At 44.8% G+C, this 25,203-nt stretch overlaps 7 protein-coding genes across 7 annotated transcripts in view; 6 read left to right on the top strand and 1 right to left on the bottom strand.

Annotated features, from left to right (window-relative positions):
* The window catches only part of LOC144697221 (uncharacterized), a 264,883-nt gene extending 256,312 nt beyond the window's left edge, over positions 1 to 8,571 (top strand). The window contains exon 2 of the mRNA XM_078569121.1: positions 6,400 to 8,571. Within this exon, the coding sequence (XP_078425247.1) occupies positions 6,743 to 7,318 (576 nt within the window). The 5' untranslated portion in view covers positions 6,400 to 6,742 and the 3' untranslated portion in view covers positions 7,319 to 8,571. The remainder of the gene's footprint in view (positions 1 to 6,399) is intronic.
* LOC144697423 (uncharacterized) overlaps positions 1 to 25,203 on the top strand; it is a 512,621-nt gene that overhangs the window by 40,849 nt on the left and 446,569 nt on the right. The window lies entirely within an intron of this gene.
* Positions 1 to 25,203, top strand: part of LOC144697125 (uncharacterized) — a 195,062-nt gene that overhangs the window by 6,425 nt on the left and 163,434 nt on the right. The gene's annotated exons all lie outside the window — the stretch shown is intronic.
* The window catches only part of LOC144697419 (uncharacterized), a 172,942-nt gene that overhangs the window by 17,064 nt on the left and 130,675 nt on the right, over positions 1 to 25,203 (top strand). The window lies entirely within an intron of this gene.
* Positions 1 to 25,203, top strand: part of LOC144697925 (uncharacterized) — a 203,828-nt gene that overhangs the window by 102,464 nt on the left and 76,161 nt on the right. The gene's annotated exons all lie outside the window — the stretch shown is intronic.
* The window catches only part of LOC144697214 (uncharacterized), a 129,656-nt gene that overhangs the window by 72,067 nt on the left and 32,386 nt on the right, over positions 1 to 25,203 (top strand). The window lies entirely within an intron of this gene.
* The window catches only part of LOC144697380 (uncharacterized), a 48,495-nt gene continuing 25,569 nt past the window's right edge, over positions 2,278 to 25,203 (bottom strand). Inside the window, 2 exon segments of the mRNA XM_078569358.1 lie at positions 2,278 to 3,325; positions 18,291 to 18,703. Coding sequence (XP_078425484.1) covers positions 2,523 to 3,325; positions 18,291 to 18,703 — 1,216 coding nt within the window. The 3' untranslated portion in view covers positions 2,278 to 2,522.

Here is a 25,203-nt window from a genome sequence, read left to right as displayed (position 1 = left end):
GTGGAATCTTGTAGTGTAATTCTTTCAGTTATCACTGGGTGTTCGAATTTCTCTTTAAACGTTAACGGTCCTGACCGGGATTGTAACAATCGGCACAAACAATATTTCAAAACAAATCAAAGAGGACAAAATATGATTTTCCTTATTTTGCACAAAGCATCATTACATTTTAAGACATCCCTCTTCAAGGAACCCCAGTTATTTCTTAGTTCGAGCACTTCTTTTTATGAAACAATCTGATAATGGATGACTAAAAATGGAACTAATTGTAATCCCTTCGAAAGCAGGAGGACTATCGCCCAGCACAGAGGCTAATTTGGGATTTCTCCTGTAGACCAATCGAAAGGGACTTTTCCCTCCAACCATCTGAAGAAAATTCTTTACATGAATCGTCCATGTCTGTGCAGTTGTCAACTTGCAGTTTGGCTGATCAGCTAAGATTTTCTGCAGCATTTCATCGATCACAGCGTGATTCCTTTTATAGAGTCCATTGCTGAAAGGATTTTCAGCTGTGGTGTTCATGACCATAATGTTGATGTTTTCACACACGTCTCTAAACTCGTCATTCGCAAATTTCCCCTCCATTATCAGTCAGAAACTTAGCTGGTGCCCCAGGTCCAATCCCTATCCATATCTCCATGACTTGGTCTATAATCTCCCTTTTGCCCTTGCCATGTATTATTGGAGAAAGACTAAATTGAGTTACCATGTCTATAAAGTGTAGAATGAAAATATTTCTCTTTGTCCCATCCCTTTAAATCCATGGCAACTACCTGGTTAAAGTCATGTGCCAAGGGAAGGTTTACAATAGGATGTGACAGCGTCCTCCCATACTTTTTACACATTTCACACTTTGCTCTAATCTCCTCTATGAGCCTCGTATTCTCTTCACCAACCACCCCTGCAACTTTTAGCAGGATTTGTTATCTTTGACAGGAAGGGTGAGCAAATTGTCTGTTTAGTTTTAAAATAATTTGTTTTTTTCTCTCTGATTCTTATCATTGATGCCATTAATCCTTCTCAAACACTCTGATTAGAAACATCAGGTATTGTTAAGGGGAGACGATAATGTCCTGATTGAGTAAACTGCAGATTCACTGACTTTCCAAAAACAATTGCCTTATCTTGCTCCATGTCCAGTTGCATTTGTGCCTTTTTTGTGGAAGGTTTACTCAACAGTAAGGGTATCACACTGGAGAGTACACCAGTCCTGATAAAGTGGATGACTCCAGCTATTTTGCAAAAATCCCCATTCTTTTTAGTGACGTCAATGTGTTCACATCACCAAACAAAGACAAGTAGAACTTTCATACTCCTTGTGTCAATCCTCATTACGAGGTGAATCTGGGTAACATTTTCACCAACTGATCCACTTACTGTTGAGGTGCAGCCACTGTCCAACACAGCACAGTTGAATGAGTCTGTGATGAACACAATAATCACTGGACCAAATCTCCTTGTGACTAGTGCAATTCCTTCAGAGTGTTCGTCATCATCATCTTCAGCCTCAGAAATCTCTGTATCATGTGTCACTTCGAAGACACGGATTTTCCACTTTGGGCAGTTCATCACATAATGATATTCTGAGTCAGACCTGAAACACCTGTTAATTGTTCCTTGGTCATTCCTGGGGTTCATTCACCTATTAGTGCTGTTCCAATCCTGTCTTTTGTTGTGATATCCAGATCTGCTAAAGATGTTTTCACCCTCATTCGAAACCTGTCAAAGTCCAACTATGCTTCATAGGCATCCAATAGATCATCTTTCTTGTGAATCTCATCAATGAACCTGAATAGAAGATCCAAACCTTCTTCAGTATCCAACTGACGGGCATCCAGCTCACTAAATACTTTGCTTCTGATTTTACTTGTGTTGGGAAGTGACAATGCCAAGACCAGACTTTGTTTCCTCCTTGGTAGAGACGTAACCCGTGTCCACATCTCCACTTCATTCTTCCACTGGTCGTGTGGCTCAGACTCTGAGAACATCAGCGGGTAATCAGACCCTGACAATTCCCATAATATAAAAGCAAATTACTGCAGATGCTGGAAATCTGACACAAAAACAGAAAGGGTTGGAAAAACTCAGCAGGTCAAGCAACATCTGTGGAGAGAGAAACAGAGTTAACGTTTCGAGTCCGTATGACCCTTCTTCAGGGCAATTCCCTGACAATTTCCACTTGTTTTCAGCCATTTCTCACAAAAGCTACTCGGATTGTCAGCTTCTGTCTGAAATTTTATTTTCCTTTAGTTTCCAATCTCCACCATTAGACAAGTATTCTCTGTTACCATGTTATAATCCTGACAGCCTGATTGTGAAGGAAGAAACTGGAGCCAGTCTTTGCTTGGTGTAGATTTATTCACAGTGTGAAACATTACAGGTATATACCTCCTGAATACACCCCATTATGTGTCAGTAGTGTCTCTTTATATGTGCTCAAGTAACCATCCAATAAATGTCCTGCACCTGTATATATTTTACCTCAATTGACACAATTAACTCCCACAGTCCGAGCAGGCTGATTAACCGAGTGAATCCCTTCCTACACTCAGCAGGCAAACAGCCTCGCCCCGGTGTGACCCTGTTGATGTGTCAGCAGGTAGGATGAAAGAGCGAATCTCTTCCCACACATGGAGCAAATGAAGGGCCTCTCTCCAGTGTGAACTTGCTGGTGTGTCTGCAGATGGGACAACCGAGTGAATCCTTCCCACATCGAGAGCGGATGAATGGTCTTTTCCAGTGTGAACTTGTCGATGTGTCAGCAGGTGGGATATCTGAGCGAATCACTTCCCACACACAGTGCAGGTGAACGGCCTCTCCATGGTGTGAACTGCCTGGTGTGCCACTAGGTGCGCAGACTGAGTGAATCCCTTCCCACACTCAGAGCAGGTGAATGGCCTCTCCCCAGTGTGAACTACCTGGTGTGCCATGAGGTGCGCAGATTGAGTGAATCCCTTCCCACACACAGTGCAGGTGAATGGCCTCTCCCCGGTGTGAACTACCTGGTGTGCCACTAGGTGGGATGACTGAGTGAATGCCTTCCCACACTCAGAGCAGGTGAATGGCTTCTCCCTGGTGTGAACTACCTGGTGTGTCACTAGGTGGGATGACTGAGTGAATCCCTTCCCACATATAGAGCAGGTGAACAGCCTCTCCCCAGCGTGAACTACCTGGTGTGCCAGTAGGTGGGATGACTGAGTGAATTCTTTCCCACACTCAGAGCAGTTGAATGGCTTCTCCTTAGTGTGAACTACCTGGTGTGCCACTAGGTGTGAGGAATGGGTGAATCCCTTCCCACACACAGGGCAGGTGAATGGCCTCTCCCCGGTGTGAATGTGTCAATGAGTTTCCAGCACAGATGTGGTTTGGAATCCCTTCCCACCATCCCCACATTTCCACAGTTTCTCCATGCCCTCGTGTATCTCCACGTCTGTTGATCAATTGGTGCCTTGTCCACACACAGAACACATGTGTGGTGTGTCCCCTTTGTGAATTGTGATGTTTTTTCAGTCTGTGTAACTGCTTAAAGCTCTTTCCACAGTCAGTGCACTGGAACATTCTCACTCGGGTGTGTGTGTCTCGGTGCTTTTCCAATCACACTGATGTTTGAAACATTTTGAAGCAGACAGAACAGACAATCATCTCTCCTTCTAGATTGAAAGGCCGATGATATTCAGGTCCTGATGAATCGAGTGACTCTGGCAGATGCTAACGTGAATTTTGGTTTGAGAATTTCTAGCACAGACGGGTTCCGGAATCCCTTCCCACAGTCCCCACATTTCCATGGTTTCTCCATGGTATGGGTGTCCTTATGTCTCTCTGTATTTGACAATCAGTTGAAGCCTCATACATGCACAGAACACATGTACAGTCTCTCCCCGCTGTGAATGGTGTGATGTTTTTTTCAGGCTGTGTAACTGGTTAAAACTCTTTCCACAGTCAGTGCACTGGAACACTCTCATTTGGGTGTGTGTGTCTCGGTGCTTTTCCGATCACACCAATGTTTAGAATCTTTCCCCACAGACAGAACAGACAAACGTTTCTCCACATTCAAAGGTCAATTATGTTCAGGTCCTGATGAATTGAATGACACTGTGAGAGCTTGATGTGATTTTTGGTTTGAGATTTCTGTCTGCAAATCCTCCCCCTCTAATATCCTGCAAAAGGAGTTTACTGTCAGTACAGGATAGAAATTCAGAATCAACAATTCTAATTTCTATGAAACATTCTTTCCTCTCCTGTTCCCCAAAACCTGTAAATCTCTGTCCCACACACTCTCCCTCCAATCTCACTCTGCTGTACCTAATATACAACCTCCCAATTCTCCTGAAGGTGCAAATTCATCCCGATTGACAGATCCATGTTCAGCACTGTCAGTCCAGCAAACAGAGCTGTGAGCCATATGCATGAACACATTAGAGAAGTACAAATGTTGTAATATAATATAATATGCATTCCATGATTTGAGGTATTAGGGGATGCAAGAAACAACAGTATTTAGGAGTGAGTGATCATGACCTGAAATCAGTGCGTCTGTGGATGGTGGAACTGGAGATGATCATTGATTTCAGAATGAAATTCGATGGACACTTGATAGAAATACACTTGCAGGGGAACGGGGATATCGAAGGGCAATGGAACTGACTGGATTCTTCCACAGAGAGTCAGCATGGACTTGAGTTGCCGATTAACTCCTTCTGTGCCGTAATGACCCTATGACTGGAAATATATGCACAGCTACAGTCCTACATTACAAGACTGGAAAGGATAATAATTGAATTTAATTATAGGACTACAAACAATATATCTAAACTGTTCCCTATCACAACATTAGACATATGTCTGTCCTATATTAAGTTACTGTCCCCTTAAATGTCAGCCATCTCCTGGGGAAACCACCCATTTAATTGTGAACATTAGGAAAGAGACCATCCTTTTAGCCAGACAAATAAATGTGTCAAGCTGAGGGAGCAAAGGATGTCAATGTCTTTAAGAGAGAGAGAGAGAGAGAGACCTGGGCCAACCTTTCCAGAGTCTGCACCCTCCCTGGATTCACTTCCTTTCCCTTCAGTTCCTGCAAGTCAACAATTTCCCCCAGAATGAGAAAAGAAATGGAAAGGGGGAGAAAAGAAAGTGTTTTACTCACAGATGTTGGACACAGGAGGAAGTTTTGATCTGCGTGAAGCTCAATCTTCATTCACACAAAGCCCGCGCTCTGATTGGCTGGAGGACAAGAGTCCTTCCGGTCCTCTAATCCTTCCCATTGGCCAGCTCCTCAGCAAGAAGGGAAGGGGCGGGCTCTCCTCCGCACATGCGCAGCTTCTCCTCTCCCGAGTTCTTCGAGCAGCTTCTCGCTCTGGCCGGAGCCGTCAGCCGGTTGGCTGGAAACCTTGGCTCGAGGAGGTGGAGGGGGCGGGGCTCCCGCGTCCGCGCGGCTGGCCTGCAGACTGCGTCCCGAGGACGTCACCGAGAAGCAGAATGATTCCTATTGGCTGGTTCAGGCAGGGTTCCATTGTGGACGTCACAACGTGGAAGTTGGACAATGAGCTTCACACAGACTAAAACTTCCTCCTGTGTCCAACATCTGTGAGTAAAACAATTTCTTTTCTCCCCCTTTCCATTTCTTTTCTCATTCTGGGGGCAAATTGTTGTTTTGCAGGAACTGAGGGGAAAGGAAGTGAATCCAGGGAGGGTGCAGACTCTGGAAATGTTGGCCCAGGTCTCTCTCTCTCTCTCTTAAAGACATTGACATCCTTTGCTCCCTCAGCTTGACACATTTATTTTTCTTGCTAAAATGATGGTCTCCTTGCTAATGTTCAGAGTCCAGTGTTGTTTAATGGTTCATATTAAATGTATTATTTCTGGTTCTCTAATAAAATACATTTATTATTTTTTCTAGTCCTGTAATATATTACTGTAGCTGGGTTATTTATTTCCAGCCATAGATTCATTACTAATACAGGAGTCCATTCAGCAACTCAAGTCCCTGTCGACTCTCTGTAGAACAATCCAATCAGTCCTATTCCCTTTCTATATCCCCGTTCCCTTGCATGTTTATTTCCTTCAAATTATCACTCAATTTCTTTTTGAAATCGTTGATCATCTCTGCTTCCACCAGTCAGTGAGTTCCAGGTCTCGCAGCCTGCAGGTAGATTTTCAGGACTTTGTGTCCTGCACTGGAACCACTGAGCATGGATCAATCAGCATGAATTGACACCTTCAGGAGTATTGGGAGGGTGTATATTAGGTACAGCAGAGTAGGAATGGAGGGACAGTGTGTGGGACAGATTTACAGCTTTTGGGTGAGAGAGGAAAGAATGTTCCATAGAAACTAGAATTGTCTGTTCTGAATTTCTATCATGGACTGACAGTGATGACTTTTGTAAACTCCTTTTACAGAATATTAGAAGTGGAGGATTTGCAGACAGAAATCTCAAATCAAACGTCACATCAAGATCTGACAGAGTCACTCAATTCATCAGGAGCTGAATATCAATGGCCTTTGAATCTAGAAGGAGAAATGTTTGTTCTGTCTGCTTCAGACGGTTTTGAAATCAGTGTTATTGGAAATGCACTGAGGCAGACACATCTGAGTGAGAGTGTTCCAGTGCACTGACTGTGGAAAAAGCTTTGACCAGTTACGCAGCCTGATAAAACATCACGGGAGGGACTGTACACATGCTCTGTGTGTGGACTGCTCAGTTGATCGTGGAATCTGGGGCGACCTAAGGACACCCACACAATGGAGAACCTGTGGAAATGTGGGGACTGTGGGAAGGGATTCATATCCCCATCAAAGCTGGAAATTCATCGACGCAGCCACACTGGAGAGAGGCCGTTCACCTGCTCCATGTGTGGGAAGGGATTCACTCATTCATCCCACCTGATGAGACACCAGCGAGTTCACACCGGGGAGAGACCATTCACCTGCTCTGACTGTGGGAAGGGATTCACTCAGTCATCCCACTTGCGGATACACCAGCGAGTTCACACCAGGGAGAGTCTGTTCATCTGCACCATGTGTGGGAAACGATTCACACAGTCATCCAGCCTGCTGAGACACCATGTCACTCACACTGATGAGAGACCCTTTAAATGTTCTGACTGTGGGAGTAGCTTCAAAAGCTCTCGGGAACTGATGTTCCACCAGCGTTTTCACACTGAGGAGAGACCGTTCAGCTGCTCTCACCGCACAAAGAGGTTGAGAAGTTCATCCAACCTGCAGGAACACCAGCGACTGCACACCAGGGGGAGGCCATTCACCTGCTCCGAGTGTGGGAAAGGATTCATTCAGTTGTCCAAACTGCAGATGCACTAGCGAGTTCACACTGGGGAGAGGCCATTCACCTGCTCCAGTGTGAGAAGGGATTTGCTTATTTATCCAGCCTACTGAGATAGCAGCGAGCTCACAGTGGGAAGAGGCCATTCACCTGCTCGGAGCATGGGAAGGTATTCACATGATCGTCCCACCTGTTGACACATCAGCGAGTTCACACTGGAGAGAGGCCATTCACCTGCACCGTGTGTGGGCAGCGATTCCCTCAATCATCCAGCCTGCTGACACACCATGTCACTCACACCAATGAGAGACCCTTTAAATGTGCTGACTGTATCTGGGCCCCACATTTTAGGAAAGATGTGAAGTTCTTACAGAGGGTGCAGAGGAGATTTACGACAATGGCACCAGGAATGAGGGACTTCAGTTAGTTGGAGAGACTGGAGCAGCTGAATTTTTTGTCTTTGAATCATGGAGTCATTAAGATATACAAGGAGACTATTCAGCCCATCAAGACTATGCTGGCTTTCTGTAGAGCAATCTAGTCAGTCCCATTTCCCCATTCTATCACTGAATCCCTGAAAGTTTATTTCCCTCAATTGTCCATCCAATTGCCTTTTGAAATTGTTCATCGTCTCTGCATCCCACCCCGCCCCTCATAGTCAGCGAGTTCCATGTCATTACCGCTCGCTGTGTAAAAATATTCCTCCTCACATCCTCCCCGCATTTCCTGCCCATAACCTTAAATGTGTGTCCCTCTCCTCCTTGTACCATCAGCAAATAGGAACGGCTTTTCTTTGTCCACCTTATCTAAACCTGTCATAATCTTGTACACCTCTATCAAATCTCCCCTCAACCTCCCGGATTCAAGGAAAACAGCCCCAGTCTGACATCTAAAATAAAGAACAAACAATATGTTAATGCATGAAATCAATTGGGAATGTTTGATTTCTGTTTTAAAGACATGATGAATATATTGTATTGGACAGTAAAGGAATTGGAGTAACTCACCCGGGTGATCAGTGGAATGTATCAATCTGGTATCCACCTACATTCTATTGAAAGTCAGGGAGGTGTAGATGAGATGAATAAGTTGATCGATTTCTCTGGGAGATATTTACATCCTTACCAATGAATTTTGTTTTAAAGAAAACCACATTTGACAGCCTGGCCACCACCTGAAATATCAGGACCATAACAGGGGGAGATAAGCAAAGACAGACACTCACTTTGATCTTTTGATCAGCACATCTGAAAGTTCAGAATATGTGGCCTGACGTTGGGATACCGGTGTGAGTGTGCAGATGTGATTTGTTACATGTGAAGACAATAGGACGCGTAAATTCATGGTGAAGTGGACTGAGGAACAGGTCCCAAACATACCCAGCTACTTGACAAACAACATGACATGAATTGGTTAATGTGACCAAGAGAATGAGACAATATTTTGACATCATCAAAGCACTGACACATACTCCAGAGGGAAACTGACTTTAAAACAATCAGTATAGAATTAAACACACTGGTCATGGTCAAAAGGTGACTAAAATTGAACTAACAGAGATCAACATTTGGATTGGGACAATTAAGGGCTTGGGAGAAATAATACTGAGTGAGAACTGTCCACAAGTTGGACAGGGGTAAGGAGAGAGCTGGAGAATCTTTTACATCCATGCTTGATCTGTTGCTTGAAGCATATGTCCTTATGTACTATCACAGAATCACAGTGCAGAAGAGGTCCTTCGGCCCATTGAATCTGCACCGACACGTGAGAAACACCTGACCTACCTACCTAATCCCATTTACCAGCACTTGGCCCATAACCTTGAATGTTATGACGTGCCAAGTGCTCATCCAGGTACTTTTTACGGGATGTGAGGCAATCCGCCCCCACCACCCTCCCAGGCAGCGCATTCCAGACCATCACCACCCTCTGGGTAAAAAAGTTTTTCCTCACATCCCCCCTAAACCTCCTGCCCCTCACTTTGAACTTATGCCCCCTTGTGACTGATCCTTCAACTAAGGGGAACAGCTACTCCCTATCCACCCTGTCCATGCCCCTCATAATCTTGTACACCTCGATCAGGTTGCCCCTCAGTTTTCTCTGCTCCAACGAAAACAACCCAAGTCTATCCAACCTCTCTTCATAACTTAAACGTTTCATCCCAGGCAACATCCTGGTGAATCTCCTCTGCACCCCCTCCAGTGCAATCACATCCTTCCTATAATGTGGCGACCAGAACTGCACACAATACTCCAGCTGTGGCCTCACCTAGGTTCTATACAACTCCAACATGACCTCCCTACTTTTGTAATCTATGCCTCGATTGATAAAGGCAAGTGTCCCATATGCCTTTTTCACCACCCCACTAACATGCCCCTCTACCTTCAGAGATCTATGGACACACACGCCAAGGTCCCTTTATTCCTCAGAACTTCCTAGTGCCATGCTGTTCATTGAATACTTCCTTGTCAAATTACTCCTTCCAAAGTGTATCATCTCACACTTTTCAGGGTTAAGTTCCATCTGCCACTTATCTGCCCATTTGACCATCCCGTCTATATCTTCCTGTAGCTCAAGACACTCAACCTCACTGTTAACCACCCGGCCAATCTTTGTGTCATCCGCAAACTTAATCCTACCCCCCACATAGTCATCTATGTCGTTTATATAAATGACAAATAATAGGGAACCGAGCACAGATCCCTGTGGTATGCCACTAGACATTGGCTTCCAGTCACTAAAGCATCCTTCTGTCATCACCCTCTGTCTCCTACAACTAAGCCAATTTTGAATCCACCTTATCAAATTACCCTGTATCCCATGTGCCTTTGCCTTCTTTATAAGTCTCCCATGTGGGACATTGTCAAAGGCTTTGCTGAAAACCATATAAACTACATCAACTGCACTACCCTCATCTACACACCTCGTCACCTCCTCAAAAAATTCAATCAAATTTGTTAGGCATGACCTCCCTCTGACAAAGCCATGCTGACTATCCCTGATCAAACCTTACCTCTCCAAGTGGAGATAGATACTCTCCTTCAGAAATTTCTCCAAAAGTTTCCGAACCACTGACATGAGACTCACTGGCCTGTAATTCCCTGGCTTATCTCTCCAACCCTTCTTAAATAGCGGAACCACATTAGCTGTTCTCCAGTCCTCTGGCACCTCCCCCGTGGCCAGAGAGGAATTAAAAATTTGGGTCAGAACCCCTGCGATCTCCTCCTTTGCCTCCCTCAGCAGTCTGGGACACAAATCACCCAGACCTGGAGATTTGTCCACTTTTAAGCCTGCCAACACCTCCAATGCCTTGTCACTCCCTATATCAATTTGCTTAAGAACCTCGCAGTCTCTCTCCCCGAGTTTGATACCTTCATCCTCATTCTCTTGGGTGAAGATGGATGTGAAGTATTCATTCAACACTCTAGCGATGTCCTCTGGCTCCACCCATAGATTGCTCCCTACTCTTTCCCTGGTTATCTTCCCATTGATATACTTATAGAATATCTTGGGATTTTCCCTACTTTTACCAGCCAGAGCTTTCTCATATCCCCTCTTTGCTCCCCTAATTGTTTTCTTAAGCTCCACCCTGCACTGTCTGTACTCCACTAATGCCTCTGCTGATTTGCTTCCCTTGTACCTGCTAACAGCCTCTCTTTTCCTTCTCATCGTAACCTGAATATCTCTGGTCATCCATGGTTCTCTGGGCTTGTTACTCCTTCCTCTCACGCTAGAGGGAACATATTGAGCCTGTACCCTCCCCATTTCCTTTTTGAACACCACCCACTGTTCCTCTGTAGATTTCCCCACAAGTAACTGTTCCCAGTCTACCTTGGCCAGATCCTGCCTTATTTTACTAAAATCCACTCTCCCCCAATCCAAAACATTTTTTTGCAACTTGTCGATTTCTTTGTCCATAACAAACTTAAACTGTACCATGTTGTGGTCGCTATCACTAAAATGCTCACCCACCACCACCTCAGCCACCTGTCCGGCTTCATTCCCCAGAATTAGATCCAGCAATGCACCGTCCCTTGTTGGACCCTCTACATATTGACATAAAAAGTTCTCCTGTACACATTTCAAGAAATCCACTCCATCCAAGCCCTTAACACTATGTCTATCCCAATTAATGTTGGGAAAGTTGAAATCACCTGATATAATTACCCTATTGTTATTGTTTTAAACACCTCCACAAATTGTGCACGTATTTGCTCCTCAATTTCCCACTGACTATCTGGGGGTCTAGAATAAACACCTAATAACGTGGTTGCCCCTTTTTTATTCCTAAACTCTGCCCACAAAGCTTCATTCGATGCCCCCTTCAAGATATCATCTCTCCTTACTGCAGTAACGGACTCCTTAACGAATAATGCAACGCCTCCTCCTCTTTTATCCCCTCCCCTGTCTTGCCTGAAGATTCTATATCCCGGAATGTTGAGCTGCCAATCCTGCCCTTCCCTCAACCACATCTCAGTGATGGCTACTATATCACAATTCCACATCTCAATCCTCACCCTTAACTCATCCATTTTACCTGTAATACTCCTGGCATTAAAATAGAGACCATCCAGCCTTGCTTTACTCCCTTGAAGCTTATTGCAGCTGTACTCCCTCTGACTTGATTGTGTTACTGTATTATGATGTGTCCCTATTCTGCTCACATTCTGTGTCCCCTCCCCCTGCCGAATTAGTTTAAACTCCTCCCAACAGCACTAGCAAACCCGCCCGCAAGGATGTTAGTCCCACTCTGGTTCAGATGTAGACCGTCCTGCTTGTACAGGTCCCACCTTCCCCAGAAACGGTCCCAGTGATCCAGGAATCTAAAATCCTCCCTCTTGCACCAACTCTTAAGCCACGTATTCATCTGTGCTATTCTCTTCTTTCTGAGCTCACTAGCAGGTGGCACTGGGAGTAATCCAGAGATTACAACCCGAGAGGTCTTGCTTTTTAGTCTACTGCCTAACTCCCTGAATTCTTGATGCAAGGCCTCATCCCTCTTTCTACCTATGTCATTGGCACCAACATGTACCATGACCTCTGCCTTATCACCCTCCCTCTTCAGGATGCCCTGCAGCCGTTCAGTGACATCCTGGACCCTGGCACCAGGGAGGCAACACACCATCCTGGAGTCACATTGACGGCCACAGTAGCACCCATCTGTTTGCCTGACTATAGAATCCCCTATTACTATTGCTCTTCCTCCCCTCCTGTACAGACAGGCTGCTTATGGTGCCAGAAGCTTGGCTCTGTCCGCACTCCCTGGAGGAACCAGCACCCTCATCAGCCTCCAAAATGGAATACCGATTTGCGAGCGGAACCCCAGGGGACTCCTGAACTAGCTGCCGGTTTCTCTTGGACTGCCTGGTGGTCACCCATCCCCTTCCTTCCTCAAGTCCCTTCATCTGCGGTGTGACCACCTCTCTAAACGTGCTATCCACGATGCTCTCAGACTCGCGGATGCTCCACAGTGTCCCCAGCCGCCATTCCAGCTCTGAAACCCGAGCTTCCAGGTGCTGCAGCTGGGCACACTTCCTGCACACATGCTGGTCCCGGGCGCTGGAAATGTCCCCGGCTTCCCACATGGAGCACGAGGAGCACACCACGGCTTTGAACGCTCCTGCCATGACTTATCCCTTTAAATTAAACCTTTTAAGTCAATTACTCTAGGGCCTTTCTTTCTTGATCCTCGTTACTGTAGAGTATACAAACTGTAAACCACAAAAAGACCTTAAACTATAAGCGATTAAAGTAGTAAATACTTTACCCACTACTTACCAGTGATTCCTTTCCCTTGTAGCCTCTCCTGCTGCAGCACGCTCTGAAGATTTAAGAAGTTGGATAGCAAGGAAAAAATGCAAAGAACACATCGTCCCCTGTGCACCGAATTCCCGCTTTGCACCAAATTCTGAGTACCCACTCTCTCTGTGCCCCACTTAGGATGTGCTCACTCTCCTGTTCCTGTGCAAACACACAAGTAGCCTAGAACTCACGCGCTCCTTCAGGAGAAGAAAAGATCGAGTAGATGTTACCCCAGGTGGGGCCAGAACAGAACTGGAAAATAACGGAGTGAAATTGAGTGAGGGGCCGGAGAGAGAGTTCTCCTCCCCCTCAAGGTGTGGACTGTAAGAAACCTGGGAGACCCCCTAATTCGGGTTTTTTTGCTAATTAGTGAACACTGAATTAAAAACTATGACTGGCTGTGCATTGATTTTTAATTTGATTGTTACACTTCTCCTGTTTTTATTCCTGTTGTGCTTACTCTCTGGGTGAGGATGGTTGACAGGTGACAGGAAGGGAAATTGTGGTTTGGAATGCTGACTCCCTGTACCGGGGACGGAGCGTGGGAAGCCAATTGTTTGAGAGTTTGACGTGGCTTGGGCGGGTACAGATGGTTCAATGACAGGTTTTGTAATTGGTCCGTTCAAATGTTAGCTCAGCAATGATTGGGTTAAATCAGTCTCCATAGACTTTGTGATGTAAAAAAGTATCAGAAGGGACTCCCCGAGCACAGAGATTTGTAGAGGTTTTACATATTGCATTGACTGGTGCCATGGCATCTCGGGCAGATCAGAGAGCATTTACGTGGAGATGGTGCTTCTACCCAGAGTGTAATGGTAATGCTGCTGTACTTTGATACTACTGCTCAGACATGAGCATGTGTCAGGTCTTATTTATACTGAATAAAATCTAACCACTGTCACCAATAAGGGTTATCACTGTGAATCATTTCAGAATTTGGGAAAAGGGGATAAAGGGTTAATTGACTCCCTGAACCCCATTTTCTAACATCGCTGTGTTAAAAGTAAAATCTCATCTCCCCCTCTGGCTCCTTTGCCAATTACCTTAGAGGGACTCACTTTCTGTTAAAGGGCCTGCCAATCCCCCTCACCCACTTTCCCTAAAGTGCAAAAATCTAATCATGAAAACCCAGAAAAATCAAATATTTTTACTGATAAAAGTTTATTCATGAAACAGAATGTGGTTAATAAACAGGAAAAGACTTGAGGATCGAAGACAACCAGAGTAAAAGGATGTGCACAATGTTCTGGACCCAAATGGTTTCTCTTCGGCTCCTCTGTAACCTGTTCCCGTGACTCCCCGCTTTGGACACAGGGGCACTGAACCCCGGGGGTCGGGTCACCCCCTCCTGTGTCCCGATTGGTTGGAGGACCATTTCCCAGTCAGCCCTCCAGCACCTTCCTGTCTCTCTATTAGTACGACGCCCATGGCAGTTTCCCAACTGGGGCGCAGGCCCCGTTATTCTCAGCTAAATTCAGCCCTCAGCTCCGTCGCCTGGCTGTCACTGTCACGGGCAATAGAGAGAAAGGCGCTGGAGGCTCAAATGGGAATCTGAAACCTGTGGCTCTGAACCAACACTTCAACATTTGTCACTCAAACACTTGTTATTTATACTGGGGTTGTTATTATTAGATTTAGACGCTGGAGGCAAAGGCTAACTTTCCGTTTCTAACTTTGTAGTGTCAGCCGTGGCTCAGTGGGTAACACTCTCATCTCTGGGTCAGGAGGCTGTGGGTTCAAATCCTACACCCGGGACCTGAGGACAAAAATCAAAGCCCACATTCCCAGTGCCAGCACTGAGGGAGTGCTGCACTGTCAGTGCAACCTTTTCTCGAATGAGATGTAAAACTGCCAGCCCTGTCTGCCCTCTCAGGTGGATGTAAAAGATCCCACAGCTACTATTTCGAAGTAGAGCAGGGGAGTTATCCCCGTTGTCCTGGTCAATATCCATCCCCCAATCAACATCACTAAAAACAGATCATCTGCTCATGATCACATTGCTGTTTGTGGGATCTTGCTGTGTGTAAATTGGCTGCCGCTTTTCCAACATTACAACAGTGACTACACCCCAAAAGTACTTCATTGGCTGCAAAGCGCTTTGGGACGTCCTGTGGTCGTGAAAGGCGCTATAGAAATGCAAATCCTTGTTTAATTGTCAGCAAACTTGGAGATATTACACTCGGTCCCTCATCAAAATCATTCACAGAGATTGAGAGCTCATTTTGTGTATCAACGTCCTGTTTGACATCTTTCCAAACGCTTTTTGGAAATTCAACCACACCACATCCAAGCAGAGGATTTTTTGGTTTTAAAAATCACAGCGAGTTGTTGTGATTTGGAATTCACTGCCTGAAAACGCGCTGGAAGCAAATTCAACTGTATCTTTCAGAAGGAAATGGGACAGATTCTTGAAAGGAAAAGAAAATTGCAGGGCGATGGGATTAATTAGACAGCTCTTTCAAAGAGCCAGCAGGAGCATGATGGACCGAATGGCCTCCTTCTGTGCTCTATGAGCCTTGTGTACATTGAAAGGGAGGGGATCATCTTCAATTGTGGGTGACATATTAAAGAAAGCAGTGTCTCCTCTCGTCTGTGTGTTCAGTTTAACACTTAAATCTCCCCTTAACATTCTCTGAAGTGGCAGATGGAATTTCATACAGAGAAGTGGGAGGTGATGTAATTTGGCAGAGGGGATAGGGAGAGGAAATATAGACTTAATGGCACAGTTCTAAAGAGTGAGCAGGGACAGAGGGACCTGGGGGTTCATGTGCAGAGATCAATGAAGGTGGCAGGACAGAGTGAGAGAGGAATTAGCAAAGCACATGGGATTTTGGGCTTCAGAAATAGAGGGATTGAGAACAAAAGCAGGGAAGTTTTGCTGAACCTTTATAAAGCTCTGGTTAGGCCACAACTAGAGTACTGAGTCCAGTTTTGGTCACCACACTTTAGGAAGGATGTGAGGGTCCCTGAGAGGGTGGAGAGGAGATTTACCAGAATGGTTCCAGGGATGAGGGATTTTAACCACAAGGTTAGGTTGGAGAAGCTAGGGTCGTTCTTCTTGGAGCAAAGGAGATTGAGGGGAGATTTGATAGAGGTGTCCGAGATTATGACAGGTTTAGATAAGGTGGACAAAGAAAAGCTGTTCCCATTCGCTGATGGTACAAAGATGAGGGGGGACACAGATTTAAGGTTTTGTACGGAAGATATATCTACATCACCGTTCCTTCACTGTCACTGGGTCAAAATCCTGGAACTCCCTCCCTAACAGCACTGTGGGTGTTCCTACACCGCATGGACTGCAGCGGTTCAAGAAGGCAGCTCCCCACCATCTTCTCAAGGGGTAATTAGGGAGGGGCAACAAGTGCTGGCCCAGCCAGTGACACCCACATCCCATGAAAGAATGAAAATGAAAAGATATGGGGGAGAAATTAGGAGGAATGTTTTTACACAGCGAGTGGTAATGACCTGGAACTCGCTGTCTGCAAGGTGGGTGGAAGTAGAGACAGTGAACGGTTTCAAAAGGAAATTGGATGGGTAGTTGAGGGAAATAAATTTTCAGGGCAACAGGGATAGAGCGAGGCACTGGGACGACTAGTTTGCTCGGCAGTGAGCTGGCATTGACACGATGGGCTGAATGGACTCCTTCTCCATCCTAATGACTCTGTGATCTAAAAAGAACAATTTCAGCTGCTCCAGTCTCTCCAACTAACTGAAGTCCCTCATCCCTGGTGCCATTCTCGTCAATCTCCTCTGCACCCTCTCTAAGAACTTCACATCTTTCCTAAAGTGTGGGGCCCAGATATAGGGTTCCATTCTAGAGGGATAGAATTGAAAAGCAGGGAGGTTATGTTCAACTTGTTTCGAACCATGGTTAGACTACACTGGGAGTACTGTCAACATTTGTGATCTCCATTTAGAAAAAGGAAATAGAGGCACTGGAGAAGGGGCAACAAAGATTCACAAGAATAATCCCAGAAATGAGAGCATTTAACTCTCAGGAATGACTGGGGCTGCTTTTCTCTAGAAAAGAGAAGACTGAAGGGTGACCTGATGGAAGACTTTAAGTTGATGAAGGGGTTCAATGATCCAATAGGGATTTCATGAGAAACCTCTTTACCCAGCGAGTGGTGAGAATGTGGAACTCACTACCACAGCGAGTCGTTGAGGTGAATCGCATGAATACATTTAAAGCAAAGCTAGATACATACATGAGGGAGAAAGGAATAGAAGGATATGCTGATGGGGGAGATGAAGAGGGGTGGGTGGAGGCTCATGTGGAGCATAAATACTGACATAGACCAATTGAGCCACCTGGCCTGGCCCTGTGCTGTAGTCTCAATGGAACAAATGTATTTATTTTAGATCTACCTGTAGTGGTAGGAAAAACACTATTTACTGTCCAGGATAAAATAAATGTACTTCATCAGCTTCTGTGGATCATTTCAGTGGAAATGTACACTCCCAGGCTCAAACAACATCAGCCACTGGAAGCAAAGTCATGAGACCGGCCACTGTGGGGACCACTGGCGATTTCTTTCTCTCGCTTATAGTTGGGCAAGTCGGCCAACCTATTTTCCCCTCACATGAAGTGAAGTGAGCTGTAGCCTAGACAAGATCAAATCTCTGAGAAACAGGCAGATAAATTAAGCAAAAGAACCTTCTAAGCTGTACAGCCCATCTCCATGGCAAAGTGGCATGCTTTGGGAAGTTCCAAACAGAAATGCAAACTAAATACCTTTTGCCTTTAAAACACAATGATCCATATGAAATATGAACCAATACATTCACAACAAGGTTCAAAGAGCATTAGCCCACTGGAAGCAAAGTCCTGAGACTGGCCAGTCCATCAGAAAGAAACTTTCCAACCCTCCCACTTCACCAAGTGTCAGAATGAACATGGTTCAGTCCTGGATGTGATTAACAGCAGCAATAACAGCAGAATCCAACCCTTGAATCATTTGTGAACTCGCTGGTGTTTCTGCATGTTGGATGAATCACTGAATCCCTTCCCACACTCGGAGCAGGTGAACGGCCTCTCTCCAGTGTGAACTCGCTGGTGTATATGAACGCTAGATAATGTTCTAAAGCTCTTTGCACAGCGAGAGCAGCTGAATGGTCTCTCCTCAGTGTGAATGCGCTGATGGGCCATCAGAATCACAGCGCTTTTGAAGCCACACCCACAGTCAGAACATTTAAAAGGTCTCTCATTGGTGTGACTGGCATGGTGTCTCAGCAGGCTGGATGACTGAGTGAATCGCTGCCCACACACGGTGCAAGTGAACGGCCTCTCTCCGGTGTGAACTCGGTGGTGTGCCAATAAGTTGGATGAATCACTGAATCCCTTCCCACATTCCAAGCAGGTGAATGGCCTCTCCCCGGTGTGAACTCGCTGGTGTGTCTGCAGGTGGGATAACCGAGTGAATCCGTTCCCACACTCAGAGCAGGTGAATGGTCTCTCCCCGGTGTGAACTTGCTGGTGTGTCTGCAGATGGGATGACTGAGTAAATCCTTTCCCACACACAGAGCACATGTATGGCCTCTCTCCGGTGTGAACTTGCTGGTGTGTTTGCAGATGGGGTGACTGAGTGAATCCTTTCCCACACTTGGAGCAGGTGAATGGCCTCTCCCCAGTGTGACTGCGTCGATGGGTTTCCAGCTTAGATGGGGATCTGAATCCCTTCCCACAGTCCCCACATTTCCACAGTTTCTCCATGGTGCTGATGTCCTTGGGTGTCTGCAGGTGGGACAATTAGTTAAAGCCTCGAACACACAGAACACGTGTACAGTCTCTCACCACTGTGGATGGTGCAATGATTTTTCAGTCTGTGTAACTGGTCAAAGCGCTTTCCACAGTCAGTATACTGCAACACTCTCACTGTCTGTCTGTCTCGGTGCTTTTCCAGTTACACTGATGTTTAAAATCTTTTGAAGCAGACAGAAGAGGCAAAGATTTCGAATGGTAGATTCAAAGGCCGACGATATTCTGGTCCCAGTGAATGAAATGACTGTCAGGGCTTGATGTGATGTTTGGTTTGAGATTTCTGTCTGAAAATCCTTCCCTTCTAATAGCCTGTAAAAGGAGTTTACAAAAGTCATTCCTGTCAGGACAGGATAGAAATTCAGAACAGACAATTCTAGTTTCTATGGAATATTCTTTCCTCTCTTGTTCCCCAAAAGCAGTAAATCTCCATCCCACACATTGTCCCTCCATTCTCACTCTTCTGTACCTAATACACACCCTCCCAATTCTCCTGAAGGTGCCGATTCATGCTGATCATCAGATCAATGCTCACCATTTCCTCTTCTGGATACAAAGACCTGAAAATCTTCATTCAGCTTGCTCGGCTACATATATATTTATTGGACTAAAATGTGTTTAATATACAGTATTGTTTTCCCTGATTAGAGATAGAGGGTGGATGTGAGCAAGACCTTTTATTAGGCAGAGAGCGGTCTTGACCTGGAACTCGCTGCCTACAAGGGTGGTGGAGGTGGAGATGATAATAAACTTGAAAATGGAATTGGGTGGGTGGTTGAAGGAAATAAACTAACAGAGGAATGGGGATATAGGGGGCAATGGGACTGATTGGATTGCTCTACTAAGAGTCAGCATGGACTCGAATTGCTGAATGGACTCCTCATGTAATACAATGTCTCTTTTATTCATTCATTCATGGGATGTGGGCATCACTGGCGAGGCCAGCACTTATTACCCATCCCTAATTGCCCTTGAGAAGGTGGTGCTGAGCTGCTGCTGCTGAAAATGACTGGAAATATACACAGTACTATATTAAAAAGGTAGAAATAATAACAAATGGACTCTATTCCTATCCAGAAACAATATATTTAATATGTACCATATAACAGCACTAAACATATCTCTGTCCAATATTAATTTACTGTCCCTTTAAATGTCAACCATTTCCTGGGGAAACCACCCCTTTAATTGTGAACATTAGGAAAGAGACCATCCTTTTAGACAGACAAATAAATGTGTCAAGCTGAGGGAGCAAAGGATGTCAATGTCTTTAAGAGAGAGAGAGAGAGACCTGGGCCAATCTTTCCAGAGTCTGCACCCTCCCTGGATTCACTTCCTTTCCTTTCAGTTCCTGCAAGTCAACAATTTCCCCCCAGAATGAGAAAAGAAATGGAAAGGCGGAGAAAAGAAAGTGTTTTACTCACAGATGCTGGACACAGGAGGAAGTTTTAGTCTGTGTGAAACTCAATCTTCATTCACACAAAGCCCGCGCTCTGATTGGCTGGAGGGCCAGAGTCCTTCCGGTCCTCCGACTCGTCCCATTGGTTAATCCCCGCCAGAAGACAATGGGGCAGCGGAAGCCTTCGCGGGCGCGGAAGACCCTTTGAACCTCACGACGGAATGAGCGGTTGGCCAATGGGAAGCGCCATTCTCCGCACATGCGCAGCTTCCCCTCTGCCTCGGACATGCGCAGTCCCGGACCTCCCACCCGCCCGGTGGATAGAGCAGTTTCTCCAGCGCGAGGGATTGTGGGAGCTTCGGCCGCCATTACTCATCCGTAGCCCAGTCTCCAAACTCTTGGGACTGGGATGAAAAGTGGGGGTGGGGGGCGCAGTGACCCCGCCCTGACACAAAGTATATGTGGGTTGTCACTTGATTTGATTGTGATGTCCCCTTCAGGGGAGGAAATTAGGGAAAAATCAGGAAGAGGATCATAGGATTAATTAGGGTTGCAGTCAACATGTTGGAGGGAGTGTTTGGGGGACGGAGATTTATAGGTTCAGAGGGAGAAGGATTCTCTATCACATAATCTATGACAACTAACATGATGAGTTCTGAATTTCTATCCTGTACAGACAGTGATAACTTGATGATGTAAAGCTTGTTGCCTCCCTTTGTAATCTTAAAGTCCTTGATCAGGTCAGTCCTCAGCCTTCCCTTTCAAGAGAGTGAAACCCCAGCCTGTTCAATCTCTAGTATAACTTAAACACACTCAGTTCTGCTCTTGTCCTTGTGAATCTTTCCTGCACATTCTCGAATTCCCCTCTGTCCTTATTATAATGATGGAGACCCAGAACTGTTCATACTATTCCAAGTCTGGTCCAACCAAGGCTCGATACAAGCTTAACATGGCCTCTCTGCTTTTCAATACTATTTCTCGAGAAATAAACCCAATTTTGGGGCCTTGGAAAGGGTGCAGGGATTTAGTACGGGGCAGGAATGACAAACCTCAGTTATGTGAACACACTGGAGAAGCCAGGGTTGCTCTCCTTATAGCAGTGAAGGCTGAGAGGAGATGTGATAGAGGTAATCAAGATCGTGAATGGTTTCCATCAAGTAAATAAAGAGAAACTGTTTCCATTGAACCAGAGGACACAGATTGAAGGTGATTGACATAAAAGCCAGAGGGGAAATGAGGAAGATATGTCTTTATACAGTGAGGTGTTGTGATCCAGAATGCTCTGCCCAAAAGGCTGGTGGAAGCAGATTCAAAGGGAATTCGATAAACACTGGAAGGGGACTAGTTTCCATGGCTCATGGGGAAAGGGCAGGATAGTGGGACTAATTGAATAGCTCTTTCAAAGAGCCAGAACAGGCATAATGGGCCGAATGGCCTCGATGGTAACAAAGGGAATTGGATAAATACTGGAAGAGGACTAGTTTGACAGTAACTTTCCCTTTCAAACCTTGTATTGTCTTACAGTGTCATCCGGGTCTCAGTGAATTGCTCTTTCACCTCTGAGTCAGAAGGTTGTTGGTTCAAGTCCCAGTCCAGGGACCTGAGGACAAAAATCACATCCAACATTCCGAGTGCCAGCATGGAGGGAGTGCTGCACTGTCAGAGCTGCTGTCTTTGGACAAGATGCTAACCAAGGGCCCCGTCTGCCATTTGGACCACGATTTCGAAGAAAAGGGGTGTTACCCCCGGTATTTTGGCCGATATTGATCAATCAACATCAATAAAAACATATCATCTGTTCACTCTCACATTGCAGTTCGTGGGATCTTGCTGTGTGTAAATTGGCTGTAGCCTTTCCTACATTAGAACAGTGGCTACACTTCAAAAGTACTTAATTGTCTGTAAAGCACTTTGGGATGTCATGTGGTCAGGAAAGGCACAAAAGAAATGCAAGTTTTTAAATTTAAGATTTATATTATCTTGTTATCTGAAATTTAATTGATTTCAGCCACCCACACCTTGCCATTTAATAAATTCACTTTGGTTCAGACAAGACTTTAACCAATTAATGCAGAATTAAAGGCAGAATTCTCCAGGTAGTAAATTTAAAAAGAAGTGTATTAAATGAAAAAATGTTTACTTAACAACTTTAAGACATTGACTTTTACAACTTCATGTGGGTGATCAGTCTGTAGAAGCGTAACCCTCTCTGGCTCCTTCTTTGACAGGAATTTCCTTGGAACTCGGCCTCAGGAGTCTTCAGTACTTGGCCAGCAAGGAACACCTTCAGAACCTCTACCGTTATCCCCAAAGTGATCATTACCTCACGTCAGAGTTGGGCCTGTTGTAACATGACAATTGATCAGTTTGGTTACTAAATTAATTTAATTGAATCCCCAATTACTTACATCACTTTCTCTCATTATCTTAGACAGGAATACAATAGAAATGTTTCATACTATCCCTTTATCTGATTCTGTACCATCCCTTATTCATCCAGATTCAAATGTTGAGGCTAATAAGAGCTTGAAGGTCTCTCTTGCCAATACATTTATCTTCATTGCACATTCTTTACATACACAGAAATTAAGGTTTTACATTTCTGCAGCAAATAAAACTCACTCTTTTACAATAACTTCTGATTCATTATTGATTCATTAACTGTCGCTCAATTAAGACTCACTACTTATTCAATCATCTGCTGCTGACTGGTAGTTAATTAAAACAGTAATTGCTGAGGAAAGAGAGATGTCGCAACTTTTCATCTTGCACTCATCAGGACATTCGCAGGAATACCGAATGTAAAGGGAGCAACAATTTATACTTCATCAGAAGAGAGTGCTGATTGGTTGGAAAGTGGACACTGACTAGCAGAGTCATTGACATGGAGAATGCAGCAGTAAACTGATGACTGACAGTTAACCACCAAGCTTTATTTAAATTCAAACCAGGCATGTTGACTCTGATTGCTCAAGGCATTCACCTGGGGAATGAACCAGAGCACGGTTGTCATCTGTCTTGTTCAGTTGAAACAGGCGAAAGTGCGTCCATGTTCTGTCTGCAAAGAGCAGGGCCCTGTGTATTAATATATGTCGCTTCCAGTGCACGTGAGCGTGTCACACTGCGAGCCCGACTGACAATCTTAAACTGGTTGTCAGCACAAATCTCAGAACATTCAGGATTGTTTAGCAAATGTTGTCCAATCGCGGAATCACATCTAATGTTGGTCACTGTGTCTTGAGTTTCATAAAACCCAGTATAACTGAATTTCATGACTTAATGATTATCTGTTTCATCACTGGGCTTTTAATACCAGATCAATATATTGTTAATGAAGAAAAGTTACAGGATGTGAAACAGCTGCAGGAAGTCTTATGTGAGAGTTAAAATGGTTTCCTTACCTTGTTACTTATAACAGTGAATACAGTATGAAAGTGATGGATTTTTAAATTAAATTTGGTTACCCATCACTACCTCCAGTTTCCAACATTACAACAGTGACTACACTTCAAAAGTGCTTCATCGGCTGTAAAATGCTTTAGGAGGTCATGAGAGGTGCTATAGGAATGCATTTTTTTTCCCAATTGTCCACAAATTTGGATATATTACACTCAGTCCCCACATCAACATCATTAATAAATAAGTCTTAATTTTGTGGAATAACCATGTCTTTCACATAATTTCAAATACTCTGAAAATCCAAACACACTATATCCTGACTATAGTCTAATCATGATTTGAAACAAGTTGAACATAACCTCCCTGCTTTTCAATTCTATCCCTCTAGAATAGAACCCCATATCTGGGCTCCACACTTTAGGAAAGACGTGAATTTTTTAGAGAGATACAGAGGAGGTGTACGAGAATGGCACCAGGATGAAGGATTTCAGTCAGTTGGAGAGATTGGAGTAGCTGAAATTTCTCTCTTTCAACCAAAGAGTCATTCGGCAGAGAAGGAGGCCATTCAGCCCATCGAATTAATGACCACTCTCTGTAGAACAAACCAGACAGCCCCAGTGCTCGCTTCTATCCCCTTGGCCCTGCAAGTCTATTTCCCTCAATTGCCCAACCAATTCCATTTTGAAATCGCTCACTGTCTCCACATCCACCACCCTCATAGGCAGCGAGTTCCAAGTCATCACCATTCGCTGTGTAAAAATATCCCCCTGCATCTCCTGCCCAAGACCTTAAATTTATGTCCCCCTCATCCTTGCGCCATCAGCTGATGGGAACAGCTTTTCCTTGTCCACCTTATCTAAACCTGTCATAATCTTGTACACCTCCATCAAATCTCCCCTCAACCTCCTTTGCTCCAAGGAGAACAATCCCAGCTTCTCCAACCTAACCTTGTCACTAAAGGGCAGAAAAGTATATATCTATAAATAAATAAATATAAAGAGTGATGTGACTGCTGACGAGAGCATTTGTTTGAACTGCAGGCACGAGTGTGACATTTGGAATTTGAATCTTTCCTGAATGTTCTGGAACATTTCTTTGGAGCCTGGACTTTTCTGGAATCATCCGAGGCTGCTGTTCGTCATCAGCCAGTCAGTAAGAACTTGAATATTTTACCGTTAGATGAAAAGAAACAAACACATCTTTCCACATTGAGACTTTTAATCACTGAAGTGTTTTTGTTTTGCTCACTGCGGTTGAGAGTTGGAATTTTGTGGACAACTTTTTCCCTGAAGAAGCAATAGAAATTGACAGAGAAATAGAAATTGTGAAACGTGTTGGGAATATAACCTCAGAAGGGGTAAATAAGCCTCAGTGAATTATCCTCAGTGGAGGAAACTTGAATCCAAGTAATTTCTCAACCGTCATATCATCAGCATCGTTTTCCGTTAATTTTGGAGCATTACACAAACACCCTCAGGAAAGGAGCAGTTTTTGAAACACAGAAGGTCACCCTCAGCAAAGGAGACCAAAAAGATGATTGCTACTTTATCTGATTCCATAACAAA

This window comes from Cetorhinus maximus, chromosome 23 (genome assembly GCF_964194155.1).
Source record: "Cetorhinus maximus chromosome 23, sCetMax3.hap1.1, whole genome shotgun sequence".
Lineage (NCBI taxonomy): Eukaryota > Metazoa > Chordata > Chondrichthyes > Lamniformes > Cetorhinidae > Cetorhinus > Cetorhinus maximus.
Note: the sequence above shows the minus strand (reverse complement) of the source record. Positions and strands in the feature narration are given on the sequence as shown.